General features: G+C 43.2%; 1 protein-coding gene across 3 annotated transcripts in view; it reads left to right on the top strand.

Moving 5' to 3' along the window:
* ehbp1 (EH domain binding protein 1) overlaps nt 1-17,986 on the top strand; it is a 110,967-nt gene that overhangs the window by 68,523 nt on the left and 24,458 nt on the right. For 2 of the 3 annotated variants that reach the window (XM_019888095.1, XM_019888096.1), the window contains 6 exons: nt 6,642-6,792; nt 9,173-9,388; nt 10,753-10,922; nt 13,912-14,050; nt 14,119-14,219; nt 15,942-16,065. In XM_019888095.1, coding sequence (XP_019743654.1) covers nt 6,642-6,792; nt 9,173-9,388; nt 10,753-10,922; nt 13,912-14,050; nt 14,119-14,219; nt 15,942-16,065 — 901 coding nt within the window. The remainder of the gene's footprint in view (nt 1-6,641; nt 6,793-9,172; nt 9,389-10,752; nt 10,923-13,911; nt 14,051-14,118; nt 14,220-15,941; nt 16,066-17,986) is intronic. The other variant, XM_019888097.1, reaches the window with a different exon arrangement.

Genomic DNA, 17,986 nt, shown 5'->3' with positions numbered 1-17,986 from the left:
GTCCATCCGCACAAGTGTTCTTTGTCAAGCACTGACACACGAGGTTTCACACTTTGTCTTTGTAATTGGTTGATGAATACGTTTTGTGCTTTTGTAGATGTACTTCATTTAGATATACAGCCTTTAGCAAACTTTTTCAGACCCTCTTTCTAAGGATGGAGTGGCAAGGATGAGCGATGACATCATTATCCGGATGTTTGGCACAGCAAGGGAACAAAGTGCTGCTAATAAAAGTGCGTTTAACTATATTCAAAAAAATGCTGGTATTGAAAATGAAAATTTCTCAAAGAAACAAAACATTGTATACAATGGATTCAAAAATAATAGCAGTCTAAAACATTTTTTTAGGAAAGTGCAACACCCATAGATTGTCTGCAGGTACCCAAAATACGTCACCACTTCGCCTTGATTTCGGCTCATTTTGCAGGCTTTTGCCTTTCGTAGACTAATTTGTGCAAATAACTAACCACAGGGATTAATTTTGACCCAGGTTATGCATAAAACCCGTGCGAATAATTCGATTTTGGTGGCATGTGACCTTTAATGAAACGGTTCGATTTGAATTGGATATGGTCAGAGAGCAAAATGCAAAAAACTGCTTTTTTATGGCATCGTTTTCAACTTTTAGTTTTAGGAAAGTGCTAAAGCCATAGTTTGTCATCTTTTTAGCAAACAGTGCTACAGTAACACTTTGAACAGTCTGGCTAATTGTGTGATAAAAACTGCAACATCAGCGTCATATTTGCCTCGCGTCACAATGATCACCGCTCAAATTCAACACTGATGTGGCGTTGACAAACACTCAAATGGACAGAAATTTCCTGACTCCATTTTCACAACAAAAAGGGGGTGAGGAAAAAAAAAGCGGGTGAGGGGGAGATGGAAAGGGGGAGCTTATCGTCCGCCTCCAGACGGAGTGCGCGGATCAATGGGCGCGCAAGGCGGAGCCCACGGCGATCAATGCATTTGATAAAGAATTAAAGAAGAGCCACTGTACTGTGCGCCTATCAATAGAGCCGACGGACGCCTTCATTAAAACGATAGCGGCTTTGTACATTAAATCTAGACCATGACAGGAAAACGTCATAAAAACAAATATGGAATGTATTACATCAGCTGTCTAACAGCTGGAAAACACCAGTAGCATCATTCGGAGACTTCATTTCAGTCGACTCTCAAATGCAGTCCTTTTTGCTTTTAGTAACACTTTAAGTTCCATTTTATCATTCCTGATGCTCGTAAAAGCTAAAAGTTAACCACTGTCGAGAAAATGCTTCCAGAGAAATGTCAATAAGCCAATGAAGCAGCAGCCCACCGAGCACCAAGTTTGATCCTTACCTACCTTTTCACAGCTCTGGTACTAAGTCCGTAGACAGAAAATGTCCGCTTCGTCTTCGTCCCACCCTTGTTTCGTATTTGCAGAACAATGTTATATGAAAAGAAACTTGATACTCCCATTTAAATTTTTACAGCTAAAAATTAACTCGGCAGAATATTAACTAACATTTTAAATACCGGTTTGTCATAGAAACTGAAGTTAATACCGTATAATAATATATAATAATAAAACTACGTCACTTTTATCCTCAATAGCCTCAAGTGCCATTGTTTTATGCTGCTTTTATTGTATATATCGTCTTTTATTGTATATATCGTCTATATGTTTATACTGTTTTAGACTACATTGTCTTTCACTGTTTGCTGAGGATTGAGAGAAATAAATTTCATCCATGCTACATGTCAGTGTATGCATATTTGACAATAAAGTTGAACCTTGAACCTTGATAATGTTGTTGGCCAACGCTACGATTACAAACATCTGGTTCGGCTCCCGGCACGGTCTCAAGTTCGTCATCTTGGTTTCCTCTTTTATCCTGTCATCTTTGCCTCAGCGTTACTATACCTGAAGGTCGGAAAAATACTGCATCATATTGGCCCTGTTCCTTTTCTGTGCCATTTATACAGACAGAACTTTATCACGCAAAAACCGTCTCAAAACTCATTTGTATTCTTTGGCTTTCGCCTCAGCATGATTCAGACCTAGTTTTCGTGTCTTTGTGCTTTCTGCTGTCTTCGTTATTAATTAATAATGTTATTGTTCTCGTTGTATACTGTATATGATCTTTGCTCCGTGTACAGCACTTTGTATACAGAGGCGGTTGTTTTAAAGTGCTCTATAAATACAGTTGAGGAAAAAAAAAAAGTTGGGAAAATGCTGAGTTTCAAAATCAATGAAAAATGAACCAACCGATGAATCAAGAGAACCCGGCATCTCATGATTTGCTCATCATTATTTTGTTGTAAGCGGTGTGTAACGTCAGCTTGTGTGTATGCGCGTGTGTGCGTGCGTGCGTGCACGCGCGCGTCATTGTGGTGCATGTGGTTGGGCGAGATAGAGACCTAAAGCACCTCTCGACCGTGAATTAGCCTGTCATGACAAATGTCTGGACCTGCATGACTGGCTGCCAGACTGGCTGGCTATCTGGGAGGTTGGCAACCCCCTTTTCCAGTTAGTGATTGTGTGTGGATGTGTGGCATCGCCGCGTGCCCACGCCAGCTCTCTGTACGTAGCCAGCAGTGCATGCCCTCCGCGCACAGAAAAAGAGCAACCAAGGCGACAAACGTTCTGCTGTTCAAAAAAAAAAAAAATCGAAAGAGAGAAAACCTCCAGAGCAGAGAGGAGCCGTCGTCCAGACGCCAAGCCCACCGAGGAGCCCTCTTTCTCAGTCTCGCACTCAAGCGTTGAGCCCCTCTTCCCCCTGGAGCTGCCCAGCGGTCAACGACAGACGGGATTGTTCTCGCTGTTGCCATTTACAAAACGTCTCCTTTCTCCCTGTGTTTCTTTTCTTGTAGCAGCGCTTCCCGCCGACTACCGGGTTATCTCATCCTTTTTTTTTCACGCTTTTTTTCCGCTTTTTTCTTCTTGATCACATCAGTTGGAGGCCGGTTAACTTTGTGCGGGAGGTTTGCATGTCCAAGTTGTATTTCAGTGTCTAAACGGCAAATAAAATGGCATCGTTTACTTTATCCCATTGCTATTAAACAATTAGTCTGAACAAGCTAATTTTAACCGTCTACTGTCCACAAGAGGCGGACCGTTGGTCCAGTGGTTAGCGCGTCGACCTCACAGTGCAGAGGTACCGGGTGCAATTCCAGCGCCGGCCTTCCTGTGTGGAGTTTGCATGTTTTCCCCAGGCCTGTGTGGGTTTTCTCCGGGTACTCCGGTTTCCTCCCATATTCCAAAAAACATGCATGGCAGGCTGATTGAACAAAATTGTCCCTCGGTGTGAGTGTGCGTACGGATGGTTGTTCGTCTCTGTGTGCCCTGCGATTGGTATAGGCTCCAGCACCCCCGTGAGGATAAGCGGATCGGAAAATGGATAGATGCATGGATACTGTCCACAAGATGGTGTTAGATCTCTACTTGATTGACTTTCCGTCGTGTGTCTGTTTTCTGTTCAGCAGAACAATGCGTCGTCAATCGCAATTTAGTAAGTGAATAGTTGGCTAAATTTCACTAATCTCAACGTTGTTTTTCTTGAAATGGTTTACTGGCAAACACTGTCACACTAATGAACACACCCGCTTAGAACATGATTATTGGCCCTATTTTGCATCTGAGAGTCTGATGATTTGATATGAAAGTTCTTGTGTATTTTAGATTGAAGCAGTCGTTTTGGTATGAATTCTAAGGCTCAAGGTTTTACTTGGGAATTTGCCCAAATAAGCCCGAATCGGAAGCAGGTGTCCCAAACAAAAATTGTAACATAAGTTGCAGATGATTTTTGCTTGTCTTTTGGGTAGAACATGGCATCACACGTTGATGATAATATTGGGAATTCAGGAATTCAGCTTTTGGTTTTAATTGTGCTCACACTATCGGCGTTTCACCTCCACTTCTACCGACATTGTTCTAACTGACATTGGAGTGAGTGCGCTCCTACTTTTAGATACTGTATGTGTTTGTATGCCAAACACGTGTTAAAAGGGACATTGTCGTCATTGAATCACTGTTTTCTGCAGACGTCTTACCCGAGATAACATGTTGTCCTTTACAATATAGTGTCCCGATACGTGTTCTCTTATTTTCTAATCAGTCTTTATAGCTGACTGAGCTCGGGTGGCGCTGGTCACATGCATTTTTTCCATAGAGTTAATCCTTGCCCCTGGACAGACACAGTCAATTTCCCCATCTTGTGTCCCCCCCGGAATTGCACACCAAAAAATAGAACATGGTGTTTTTCCCCATCGTGTTTGGGGCACACGCGCTATTGCTTATTGCTACCCTTAAACCTGCTGGTTGTGTGCGTATCTGCAATCATTTCATTGCCAGGAGGCCCGCCGCCCGTGACATTGCCGTTTATCATATTACACTCATAAAAGCCGCATGAAAAACATAGTCAAATGCAAGATAATTACAACAAGCAAAAGAGGGAAAGTCATTTTTGCAAGGGAATGCAAAAATGAGAAATAGAAAAGCCGAGTCATGTTTATTCATGAACCAATCGTACCGCTGTTGCTTGGCTTTTGTCTCTGTTTCGAGAAGCTTTTTGCATACTAAATAAAGGTTCAGACTACTTTGTCTTCAATGGAAGGAACAAAACGGACAATAATGTAACACGTGCAACTATGAAATTGCCTTATTCAATTAAACAGAAGCAAACACTTGCTTATGAAATAGAGGACCTAATATTGAGCTTTGTGGAATGCCGCACTGCTATGATTTTCAGAATGCTTTTGTCAGTTATTGCTGCTTGGCTTGTATTCTTCCTAAGACTAAGAAACGTGTAATATAGGCTTTCGAAAAATTATGTCCTGGTATTGCCTCATCCACTCTGTCCCACATCGTCAACTGTTTTATTTATTTTTTTCCTTCAATTGATGTAAAAAAAAAAACAAAAAACTCAATTTTGACAGTGGAAATGTGTTATTGTCTATAACGTGAGCAGAAAATATTAAAGACCTAACGCTCAGCCTTTTGGAAGGTCACCTTGCACTAATGTTTACTGTGCATGTCAAATATTGTCGAAGCCTTCTAAAACTTGTGTTAACATCAAGTCCATCTATCCTTCGGGTCGCAGGCCTTCTGGAGCCTATCCCAGCTGTCTTCTGGCAGTCAAGCTCAAGTCCACATGCTTTTGAAGAGTTTAGGCTGGCAAAAAAAAAAAAAAAATTCAACGTATTGCAGTTGCATTAGCAGTTTTAGACAGGATTTTTGTCGATTTGTATTTTGCGTCAAGAAAAACACTTCGAAGGGCTCTAACAATGCAGTATATTTTTTGAATGAAAAATGTATGGAAATAAATATTCACACTGAATTTTTTAAAGTCAGTGGAGCCTTTCATGTTTGTCGCAAAAATGTTTTGGTTTTTTTTTTTTTTACATTCAGTACTGTATTTGGTTATTAAATGTATTGTCTTAATTTTGTTTAGCATTTATTTGTTTCTTGTAATTTATTATCCTGGCAGCCGCCCTCCTCCACACTGTCAACTTTTTTTTTTACACTCGTGATTATCTTCTCTCACTTTTAATTCTTTAGGCTTTCTTTCCCCCTATTTCCCTAATGTGTGTGTATCATTATCTCTTTAAAAGTCTGTTCCCATCTCCCTTCGGGGAACCCCTTGGGCACACACACACACATACACACTCTCACAGAGTGCATTAAAGTTGCCTGCCTTGACAATGCAGCACCATTGTCCCCGGCACCGACAATGGCTACAAACAAACAATTGACATGGAAATGGAGAGATGTAGCTCATTAGCGGGGCGCTGCTTGTTTTGTTAATGGATAAATGGAAGCCTCGCTTGAATAGGCAGGCACCTTAAAAAAAAAAAAAGAGAGAGGAAAAAAAAAAGCCTTGCTTCAATATGGAGAAGCCTGATTAATAGGAAACCACAGGCAGGGAGAAGTTACTTACAGAGAGTAAGTAACTTCAGGCGGGAACGGCGCCTACAGTGTGTGCGCAAAATGCGTCAATTGTATTGTGGTAAATGTGCTGCGTTTACCTTTGCACTACATTGTTGCCTTTTAAAAACAGACACCATGATGTGGGCGCTGATGTGTGCTTGTCGGGATGGTCATTATTTACCTGCCATTTAAGTGTTTGCTCTCACAGCGTGCGTGCGTGTGCGTGTGTTATCAGTTAAATCAGATTGAACCGTCGCCAAAGATGGCATTCCTGACATGAGGCCGATGACGATGGCTCGATACTGTATATGTATTTATTGTGCGTGTTTGTGTAGGCTACAAGTGTTCATTTTGATTAGGACTCCCAGTAAGACATGTTAAACGTTGTCCATTTTATCCATCCCACTGAGATCAATTTGGAATGATTTGTCAAAATTGTTGCCTTTGGGATTAAGTATCCCAAATATACTTAATGATTTTCTTAAAACTTAAAAACGTTAACCTGGTGAAACTATTTACTGAGCTCAAGTTTTGAGAAGCTGAAATAAAAGAGTTGTGAAAGTCTCGCAAGTCGCAAAATAATCTTGAATTTAACAGCATTTTTTTTCAAATTGTAAAATTTTCATGACATTTCCCAGAGCGATTTTAATCAACCAATTCGGAAAGCAGTGACAACGAACAATGAATGTCTGACATAATTTGATGAAAATGCTTTGCGAATGTTTTTGTGCAGGAGCGGGATGCCGAGCGGCGGCGTCAGCTGCGTGAGCGAGCCAGGCAGCTGATCGCAGAGGCTCGATCGGGAGTCAAAATGTCAGACATGAGCCTGGACGTGTCAACCGGCGGCACTTTGAAGGGCGGCAAGGCTCCTGGCCTGGCTGGAGGTTAGGACATGCAAGCGCACACACAAGCACGCTACTTGCTATGCTAACACTGTCAGCACACATTGCTATTATGCTCTCTCAAGGGGTTCTGCTAATCCTCAAAGAAAAACAACAAAATGTCATTTTGTGCTGACCATGGGTCTGGATCACCCAGTAATTGTTAATCAACACAACACACCGCGATGCCATTTTAGCCTCCCAATAGCCAAGCTGTCTAATAGCCGACCTGTCGGATTTGTGAAGCTCTGCCATTGACACTCCCTGCTGCTTTTCCATTTTCCTACAAATGATGGGTTATTATGAAAATTAGCATTATCAAAGCCTTTGCCGTCGTCGTTTGCGTCTGATATGTTAACGATAAACCCTCCGTTGTTCGGGCATGTTTATTATGCAAGATGATGGACAAGATGGGTGTTTCATCAAAAGTGTCATTAGGATCAAGGACGACGGCCACTGTTTTCACAGGTTTAGAAGTATTTTGAAGTTTTACACCACTGTATGCACGCACGTTTCAGGGGGTATGTAGAAATATTTACCGTTAAATATAACAGAGGCGGGTTATTAATTTTGAGTCGCGGGGGGTGCTGGAGCCCATCCCAGCTGTCTTCGGGCAGTAGGAGGGGGACACCCTGAACCGGTTGCCAGCCAATCGCAGGACACACAGAGATGACTAACCATCCGTACTCACAATCAAACCTAGGGACAAATTAGAGTGTTGAACCAGCCTGCCATGCATGTTTTTGGAATTTGGGAGGAAACCGGAGTACCCGGAGAAAGCCCACGTAGGCACGGGGAGAATATGCAAACTCCACACAGGAAGGCCAGAGCCGGCAGGATCGAACCCACAACCTCTGCACTGTGATATTATTTATATTTGGTATGGTACAAGCAAATCGCTCATTTGGCAGAACGGGCCATCCAGTCACCGAAGGGTCGAAAGGTTTGAATCGCAGCTGCGACTGTCCACTGACAAAGTGTCCTTGAGCAAACATTTGGAACTTGTGGACCAATGTGTATATGTGCTCGTCTTTAGGAGGACTAAACAAAAAAAAAAAAAGGTGACTCAAATCAGGAGCAAGGCAAAGTACGTCCATGATTGAGATTGAATTAGTTGCACCTTCAGCGTCACCGAATCGCACTAATTGTTGATCTCATTAAAAATGGAGCCAGAGGAAGGATGAGGAAGAGGAGAAGTGCTGTGGGCGGCGTTACACAAGGCCTGCCGAGCAGAACGGTTTAATCCTAGCCTCTCTCTCTCTTTCTCTCTCTCTCACTCTGTCATTCTCCTTGAATGCAACTCAGCCTAGCCCCCTCCACCCTCCGTGTTTCTGCCTGCAAAGAAACTTTCCAACTCTAGCGCCTTTAATTAAGCCCCAGCCACTTGCAAGCACGCTGCGCATCGCAGCTAGCAAATTAAGATGAGTAGAAAAGAAAAAACAAGTGGAAAATGCTGTGATTGTTTGTTTTTATGGTGAGTCATCAAACTTTATTGTCATGCTCCACCCACATCCAATGCTGAAAACTCCAATGCTGATTTTTATTCTTCAGCGATAGCAATTTAAGTTGCGTAGGAATAATTTTCTTTATGAGATCCCTGGAAATGGGATGAAATGAGTCTAAAATGGTGGCTCCAAACACAAGTGGAAGACCCCCGTGTCTTGAGACTTCTTTGTGGGTCTACTAGTGATAGATGTGCCTACTAAATTTCAAGTTTATAGGGCAAACCCATATTTCGGGTTATTAATTATTCTACGATGGCCACTTCTGATCAACATGTCAAACTTCTTGTGTCTTCTCAGGCATGGCTCCTTGAGAATTTTTTTGTGTCTCCTAATGAAAGTTATGTAGACCAAATTTCATCTTTCTAAATTTGCTTTTAGGAGCTCAGTTTTAAAAATATTCTAGTTGAGGTTTATCTCTGAATGACACCCCCCCTCCCCCCATCCCCTGAAATGGGCTGAAGTAAGGTGGCTTTCAACACAAATGGTCAGACCTAAGTGCCTTTTTGGCCATGGCCTCATTTGACTTCTGTGGACCTCCGTATGACAGACATGCACGCCTACCAAATGTCAATTCGTTCCAGGAATCTGGTTTCAGGGGCTGAATTTTCAAAATATTCAAGTAGACGTTTGTCTTTGAAGAAAGAGTGCAAATGAAATGGCTGCTTTAAAACCAAACCAGCAGATTTTGTCTTTTCAAGCTTGGCACCTTGAGACTTTTTTGTGGGCCTGCTCATGAGAAACATTCCTACCAAATGTCATGTTGCTAACGGAAGTTGGCTTCAGGGGCTGAATTTTCTTAAAACTAACAAACTTTCTTTCTTTACTATTTAACCCTTTTTTTTCTTCTTATCATGTCCCGCCTTACTAACAACTCACAGACATGTTGGATGATGGAGAAGAGGGTTGCCATGGTGATGATGGCCTTGATAGCAAAAAGGGTGAGGACTTCGGTGTGGAGGGTGACTCTGTTGACAGCGCAGCCTCTACGTCTGCCCTGGCAGCCAACCCGCTGGAGGCGCCTCTCCCAGCTCTATCCAGCTGCAGCCAGGGCCCTCTGGAGCTTACTAACCCCAGCTCTGAGCTAATATCCTCGGGTAAAGTCGCTGGCTGTTGTTGTGCAACGCGTTTGGCTGTCTGATGCTTCTTTTTCACACTCATATATTAACTTTTCTTTCACATATGTAGTTTTAATTGAAGAAAAGTGCTTACCAGACAAAAAAAAAGAAAGAAAGAAAACCAAAACAAAATCTGCTGCCTTTTTCATGTTTTGGTCTTTACCTGTTGTGTGATTTGTGTGAGGAGGCTCCAAAAAGGACATGAAAACCATACAGAGTCTTTAAAGTGCACTATCTTCGCTCCTTTGTTGTGTTGCGCCGCTTTCCTCATTGATGTCAGACACTTTAGTCGCCTTCGTATTCATGAAAGAACTTAATAATTAAAAAGTTGGAAATTAATGTGATGATCTGGCTGAGCGAAGGGAAAAACAACAACATAATTGGCTACAAATGATATGTTGAAAAAAAACTTTTAACTTGCATGCTTGCAGGATGAGAAAATACTGTTTTTCTGTTTGATTCATTGACACCTCAGACTTGTGTGAAGAAAACATACCTAAAAATCCCCGAAAAAAATAATACAATAATAAGAACTACCAGGAAAATGTTTGAAAAACTATACAAATAGGAAAAATACTGTAAGAATACTTTTAAAATACTGTCTTAAAAAATCTTAAAGTAATTTGGCATCTTGGAACTAAGGACACTATTCAAAGATTAAAAAGATCAAGTCAGCAGGAAAGAATAGGTAAAGTATTTATATAAATTATTCATTTTTCAAATTATTCAGTATTTATCAAAACAGCTTGAGAATGTCAACAAGGTGAAATGTAGTCTGGTGTCACGAATGCATCAGTTCGCGCTTGGCACACGAAAAGCTCTCCCTGCTCCTCTTTCATGTCCCTCCACACAGCGCTGCAACCTGGCAGGACTGCTGTGCTTGCCACTCCTTCCCTGCAAATGGCATCCTGAAGGTGATGCAGCTGAGGAAAAAAAAAAATCACATGCACAGCAACAATCAATGAAAATTGTGTCTGGGCGAGTGACTTTACTCAACTGCGGATGGGGGAGGCAGAACCTTTTGTGTAAATGTTATTCCAGGGTTATTGCGCCACCGACAATTAAAGTGGGCCAATATTTGTATTTTTATTTTTTTATTTTTTATTTTTTGCATGAGCATTTTGATGACGTTTAATGACTGCTTTTTAGTGACTTACAGTTGAATGCAATAGTGGTAGTCAAAACAACTGTTAAATCTAACACACTCTATAACGTTTGGAATCTTGTCTGGAGGACCAATAACTCACTTTTGGTGAAAAAATGGCGAATGTGAATGTGAAGAAACAGTTTATTGGCATTTTATTTCAAGTTTTATTCATGTATTTTCCTTGCATATGTTTCAGAGGGAAACGGCAAGCACGTCGACCTGAAATTGAAAAAGCTGACCGAGGTCAGACCGAGCGCCGCCACCGTCACCGGCCCTACATCCCCGTCTTCCTCTTCTTCCTCTCCTACACCCACCGCCACCTCTTCCTCCTCCACCTCCCCGATCAGCCCTGCGTACGGACTCGAGGTACGCAACTGCAGGACACTACGGGACATGTAACATCACAAGGTGACACTATGGGAGCAAATAGGACAGAGTGAGATGAGACACAGTCGGGGACACTAGTTAACATAATGGGGATATTATTGGACAAATTGGACATAAAAGGGGACAAAATAAAATTCAACCCTGTTGAACACGGGACATAATAGGACTCTATGATGCAAACTAGGACATACAGAACAAAATAGCAACACTATTAGACAAAATAGGGGACATTAATAGACGTATTAGGTGACACTATGGGACATGTGACTGGGGGCTACTATGGGACACCATTTGACATAATGGCGAACACTGGACAACAAAATAGGACATGGTGAGACACCATTGGGGACCCTGTTTAAGTGTAAAAATGGGACACAATAGGACACATTGTGGGACACTGTTTGACAAAATAGGCCATAATAATGGACATTATGAATCAACACCGTGACATTAATGGTCAAAATGGCACATTGTGTGACAGTAATCAACATAAAAGGGGACCCTATGGGATATTGGTGGGTACAGTTGGATAAAATTTGAATTTTGAGATAATAGGGCATGCTATGGGATACAATTAGACAAGGTAGGGAACACTTTGGGCAAAAATGGGAATACGCACACCTGTAAACTTCTTCAAAAGTGCCATCGATCAGATCCATTGATCCCAGCTTTCACTCTGCTGACAGTGTGTGACAGTTTGTGTGTCCACGCACGCGTGCGTCCTGTGTGTGGATGCTCACCTGCGCTGTAACATTAGTAGCGGAGGTTGCTATTGACTGTGACCTTCTGTAGTCTAAGTGTGTGTATCTTCTGATGTGAGTATTGAGTCGCACGTAGTCTTAACATCACTTTAATTGATTGATGGGAATGTCAAGTGGAATAAGATGAGTGTGTGTATGTGTGTCGGCGTGCGCTTATGGCGACACTTTGATCATTGATTCACATAAACACCCTCTTGTGTTCAAAGCCAAAAAAGGGCTTAGGCCTTTACGGCCACTGGAGTGACACAGCTTGTGTGCGTGTGTGCGTGCGTGTCCCTACTTGAACCGTGCAGCTGAAGCATCACACTTGTGCTGCAGAATTGCGCTTGCAATGTCCACAAAATTTTGTAGCAGTTTGATTGAAGATCCGAGCAGGAAAACATTAAATTGTAAGTTTGCATCTCGCAATTAATTTTCTCTTCACAGCGATGCCTTAACTAACGTATGTTAAATTTGTTGTGTGACCACCTATGTCAAATCATCTTTCCCCATTGAAATGAATGGAAATAAGGTTAATCCATTTCAGACCCTCAAAACAACAAAACGCAAACAAATATGTAACATGTTTTGAATTAGCAAAAGCAGAGGTACTTCATTGTAAGGTTTAAGTTTTTACAAAATGTTAAATTGGCAAGTCTACATTGTAACTCATCACTAAATTTGCCTGGGTGTGACTGGTGAGCTTTTCTTCGTCGCTTATCCGAGCAAACAGAACAAGAAGAGACTTAATTGCTGGCATTGTGAGCCAATAGTCAGAAGCGAAGTTAACGATTCCTGCTTTTGCGTACGCCGTTTGACTATCAGCCGCTGTCTCAAGCGGCGGAACATGTTTGCCCCTAATTGTCGATTTTATTACACTTTTGGCTGTCCTATTAGCGTTCGCAGTCGCTTTCTTTTTCCACTCGGCTTGGCTCATTTGGAAACACGCTAATAAAGCATTTTTCCTTTTTTTTTTTTCTTCTTCCAAGGGTTTGATAACGGGAGAAGCGAGCGTGCAGCTTTTTAACATGTGTTCACTTTGAAAACAATAGCCTTTCCACCCTTTTTTGCATAATTTGAATATATTTTCTGGCTCGGGGTTTTGTTGAAAGTCAAGTTAATTGCCTCCTTTTTGCGTCTCCCCCGAGTGTGTGGAGGGTGTGTGTGTTTGTGTGTGTTTGTCAGTGCACGTTTGTCAACGTGGACGCAAACAAACAAAAGCAGCCGTGTTGCTAAGGTATCACGTTCTAGCAGACGCTGCGCAGTGCTCTGGCAGCAGGTGTATTTGCGCACACGTGTTTACATGTACACAAACGTGCGTTTTTTGGAGGGTGTACTTTTAGCTCCCAGTTGTGCGATTGGGACAGATTGGTTTGTTGCATGCTAGTTTTTTTTGGGGGGGTGGGGTGCTTGGTTGTTTGTGTAGTAAGGTTGGTTGCATGGTTCGTTTTTGTTTGGCGAGTTGAGTCATATGCTTGCTTGGTTTGTTTGATTCTTTTTTGGGGTAGTTGTGTTGATTTGTTTTTGTGGGTGGTGGTTGTGTTGAATCGGGTTTTGGGCTTGGTTGGTTCATTCAATCTTTGGTTGATTCGTTCATTAGTTTTGTGGTTGGATGGTTGGCTTATCTATCCATCCATCCATTTTCTGTACCGCTTTATCCTCACTAGGGTCGCGGGGCTTGCTGGAGCTTATCTCAGTCGTCTTCAGCAGTAGGTGGGGGACACCCTGAACCGGTTGCCAGCCAATCGCAGGGCACACAGAGACGAACAACCATCCGCGCTCACACTCACACCTAGGGACAAATTTCGAGTGTTGAATCAGCCTGCCATGCAGGTTTTTGGAAGGTGGGAGGAAACCGGAGTACCCGGAGAAAACCCACGCAGGCACGGGAGAGAACATGCAAACTCCACACAGGAAGGCTGGAGCTAGGATCGAACCCACGACCTCTGCACTGTGAGGTCGAGGCACTAACCGCTTGCCCACCGGGCCGCCTTGGTTGGCTTATAATTTATTTATTTATTACGATGATTGGGTTGGTCACTGGTTGCGTGGTTGGTTTGTGGTTTGTTTGTCTTTTGGTATGTCGTGTAGTTTGGTCTTTGGGGGGGGTTGTTGTTGTTTGTTTTTGTTTGGTTAGTTGATTGATGTGATTGGTTCACCTCATTGTAAACTTGCCTCGACACTGGTGGTCATCGAATGGTGTCGTGTTCATTTTGTGTGTTGTACAGAATAACGCAGAGCAGTTGCGCGCAGAGAGACTGCGCCGCGCCACCGAGAGGCTTCGCAGCCCTGTGGTCTTCAACAAGGACTCTGCAGTGAGGAAGACGCAGCTCAAGTCCTTCAGTCAGTACGTGGATAACAGACCAGGTGCGTCCATCTCCTCCATTAAAAGTCATTACCAGGACGTTTTAACAATGTCGTCTTTTTGACCGCAGAGATGAGAAGGCAGAAGTCTGCTCACGAGGACCCGAAGAAGTCCGAAGAGGACGACTGGGCACAGACAGAGATTGACATCTTCAGACCGTTTGAGGAAGAGGTTTGTGTCTTTGTCAAATGAGCTTTTTTTTACCCCCACAAACACAGCCAACATTTGGTATACTTAATGACATCCAATATAAGAGCTGTATCAAAAAACAAAATGCTTATTTTAAATATTGAGTATCACATTCTCCAATTGTAAGTTTAGATCTATTTTTTTTTTAATTTAACTGAGTGACCGTACATTTTAATGGAAATTTTCAAAAAGGTTGGGTACCCTGAGCTGCTCTTTGGCAGATAGGCACGGTCAGTACCTGTCCGCTCACCTGAAGGTGGAGTGAGGCTCCCCTCTCATCCACTGGTGTGAACCCCAATGTACAAGTGCCAAGCCGGGAGGCGATAAGTATGCCCACACCTGCTCTCACCGTGGGCAACTCCAGAATGGAAAAGTGTCCGACTGTTTTTTTTTTTCATTTTTATTCATTTACTTATACTGTATTTTCATTTACACATTACACACACGCACACTCGCGCTCCTTTCGGCCTGTGTTTAAACTTGAGTGTGTGTCCATCAGAGTGCTATAATTTCAATGCGTGTCTTTTACTGAGCGGCTCTCTCCCCTATCGGCGACCCCACATCCTCCGCACAGACATGCGCACGCACACACGCAACCACACACACTCGCACGCACACAAACACACCCCGCCGCCTGGGCTCCAGGGTTAATGGGTGTTGAACCTTTCCATTATCCCGATCAGCCAAGAATTACCTGCTGAATGATGTTTGCATTAATATAATATATATGGTAATTTCCCTGCTCTTAATTACGGCCGGGCCTAGCGCGGCAAGAGGAGTGGGCTGATCATGTGTAAAATTGATTTGCCAAGGAGAAAAATATGGCGATAGAGCGAGAGGAAAGGGAGGCTTGCGCAAGGGAGGAGGGCTATTGGGAATTGACACACAGAAGCGGGGAGGGAAAAGTGCTTGCCTGGGTGGAACAAGAAGGGGGGAGCGGAAACTAACTTTCGCACTAGTTCTTCCCATTAAGCAGAAAAATAAAGAGCATCAGCAGTAAAATGGAGATTTTTTTTTTTTTTTAATATGAATGAACATTCTTGTCACTGTCTGCGGAATAGCAAGCACAAACACATCTGGAATGGAGGCTGAGTAAGGGGTAAAGGAGTCATCACTATGTGTGTGTAGCTGTATATTGTATGGAAGGAGAATTTCTTGACAAAATATTGCAAAGCCACACCCACCCTAAAGACAGACTGACCAATCACAAGTCTGACACTTTGACAGTGGCCTTCCATTGGATTCAAGTGGTGCTATTTTGAAAGCAAGCAGAATGAGAGTGTGCTTCTGCAATAAAAATTGAATTTATTTTAAATCTTTTGACATATCTTAAAAAGAGGTGCCAATAATTAAGACACTGTACATGTGTTGCTGGCCATTTGTGTTCAATATCCGTTCTTTAAAGTGCGATAACTACCACAATGTCGTAAGTCTTAATGATCCTCAAGTTCCTGCTATCCCAATTTAAGAACCACTGCATAAGACAACTAAGAGAGTGAGCAACTTAAATTATCAGAGAGACACAAAAAAGAGGCGGGCATTCTTGTGTTTCAGCTTTTTTTTTTTTTTTCGGCGGGGTGAACTCAACTCCCTTTTATGTTGTTGTTCCGCGAGGATGTCTTCGATGATGAGCGACACCCTCTGTCACTCATTCTCACTCAGCCTCTCTCACTTTCTCTGCCTGTCTGTCTTTCGGTCTCTCAGAAAGCGTTCAAAGACACCAGTCAGTATGTGGTGGGCGAGCTGTCGGCGCTAGAGAGCGAGCAGCGGCACATCGACGCCCGGGCGGCTCGCGTGGAGAAGAGGCTGCGCTATCTCATGGACACAGGTACCCCGAGCCCAATTACGCCGGAAAAAAAAAATGTTTTGCCAAATTGAACACACACGCACACACATACATATAGCAAGAGAGTCAGGAGTTTGCGCGAGAGGGAATCTTTGAAGGCCCCTCCGCCCCCTTCCCTGTGAGAGAGGGATGTGGGGGAGACCTCTCTGGGCTGGGGTGATAAGGGAGCCCTTCATGGGGGAAACGATAACTGGGTGTGATAGCGACCCAAAGTCTGCGCCGCCACCATTTGGTTGGGCTTGCCAGCCGGCCGGCTCTACGCTCGCTCTCTATTGAACAGTGCGCTCAACCGTGCACACACACACACACACACACACACACACACACACACACACACACACCCTCCTCGCCCAAGTACATATCTGGCCTCGCTTGATATGCTGTGTAAGGGAAGACGGGGGTGAGTCAAAGGGAAGAAAAAAGGATGAGGAAGGAAGGAAGGTGTGTGGAAGGGGGGACACAACACAAGCGCCGACACACTTTCCGAATCTACGTATACACATCCACGCGTACCAAAGTGTGGTCCCTGTTTTTTTTGGAGGGGGGCGGGGGGTGTGGAGGGGTTGTAAGATTTGTCTATGAGGTAAAGACTTGTTCGGATGCAAGCCAAAAAAGGAAAAGAAAAGAGCGACCTTACTTGCTTGTGAAATTGGAGAAATGCGAGACCCGTTTGTGCCACTGAACCATCTCACGGTTGGAAGGATTATGTGTAAACTGTTGGTCTTTACAAAAAGTGTTGCGACACTGTAAAGATGATTTTACTCCAGGGAATACAGACCATGCCCTGGAGTGAATCGTGAAAATCTGTGAGTACTGGTCCCCCCCTTCGAAAAAAGGTTTATACTATACCGGAATTACCCATAGGTGCCATAAGATGGCAGCATGCTTTGGCCTCAGCACAAAAATAGCAAATAGGCGAGCAATCCTCGTGAGGATAAACTGATTAGAAAATGGATGAATGGATGAATATTATTTTTGTAAAAATACAAGTTTTTAATGCAGTCCAGAATTTTCTTTAAATTTGAATACCACCTTTTGTGGCACAATTTTTATATTGATTGAAGCAAACCGGATGTACTGCATATTCAGTGACGATATTCATGAAATACTCCATCTCCCAATTGTGATAAGGTGGTCATCGTTTGTACCTTCACCTTTTGCTACATTTTAGCAACTCGCTGGAATCTTGTTGACTTGAAGGCGTCCTTAATGAGATGTCCACCCACCTCTTTAGAAAGACAATGGAGGCCATTAATGGTGCGAGAGAATTGACGTGGCGCTAAAACGCACAACTATTCCTGATGTAGGACAATAGGCCTCATACATATTCGGCAGGTGTAGGCTTAGCAGCGAGCTAATGCTGCTACTAATGTGTGAAGGACAGCGCTCCCAGCGGTGCAAGAATAACAAGTTCATTAGTGCACAGGCGGCGGTGTCGCAGGAATTCAAATTCCCCCCCCCCCAACTCGACCCGCGCCCCTGCCTCCTGATTGGCCGACGGCCGACGCTCATTAGAGCCCCCGCAGTAATTAAGAGTTGTTAGAAAGTGAATTCTCCAACCGCAGATTAGGAAATTAAACTATTTACTGATTACATATTAATGGAGGACAACAATGGCGCTCGCCATAAGCTTGGAAGGCAACCAAGGAATAAATCTGTGTACTTAATTACCACAAACAATGGGCGCATGAAAATGGGAGTTTGACGCGTGCACACTCCCCCGCTGTAATGTGTGTGATATCAGAAGACACTTGACAATTCTTGTTCAATTATCTCTATTATTTAATGTTCTGTGAACTGCCGCTGAGTAAATAAATTAACCACCCCAATTACTTTGGAGGCATCTGGGGAGGCCCGACGCCTAATAGAAAATGCCGCCCAATGCTGCATTATGCCCCAATTT

The sequence above is a fragment of the Hippocampus comes genome, unplaced genomic scaffold (assembly GCF_001891065.2).
Source record: "Hippocampus comes isolate QL1 unplaced genomic scaffold, H_comes_QL1_v1.1 scaffold136, whole genome shotgun sequence".
NCBI classification, from domain to species: domain Eukaryota; kingdom Metazoa; phylum Chordata; class Actinopteri; order Syngnathiformes; family Syngnathidae; genus Hippocampus; species Hippocampus comes.
The sequence above is the reverse complement of the archived record's forward strand: the minus strand, read 5'-3'. Positions and strand labels throughout refer to the sequence as shown.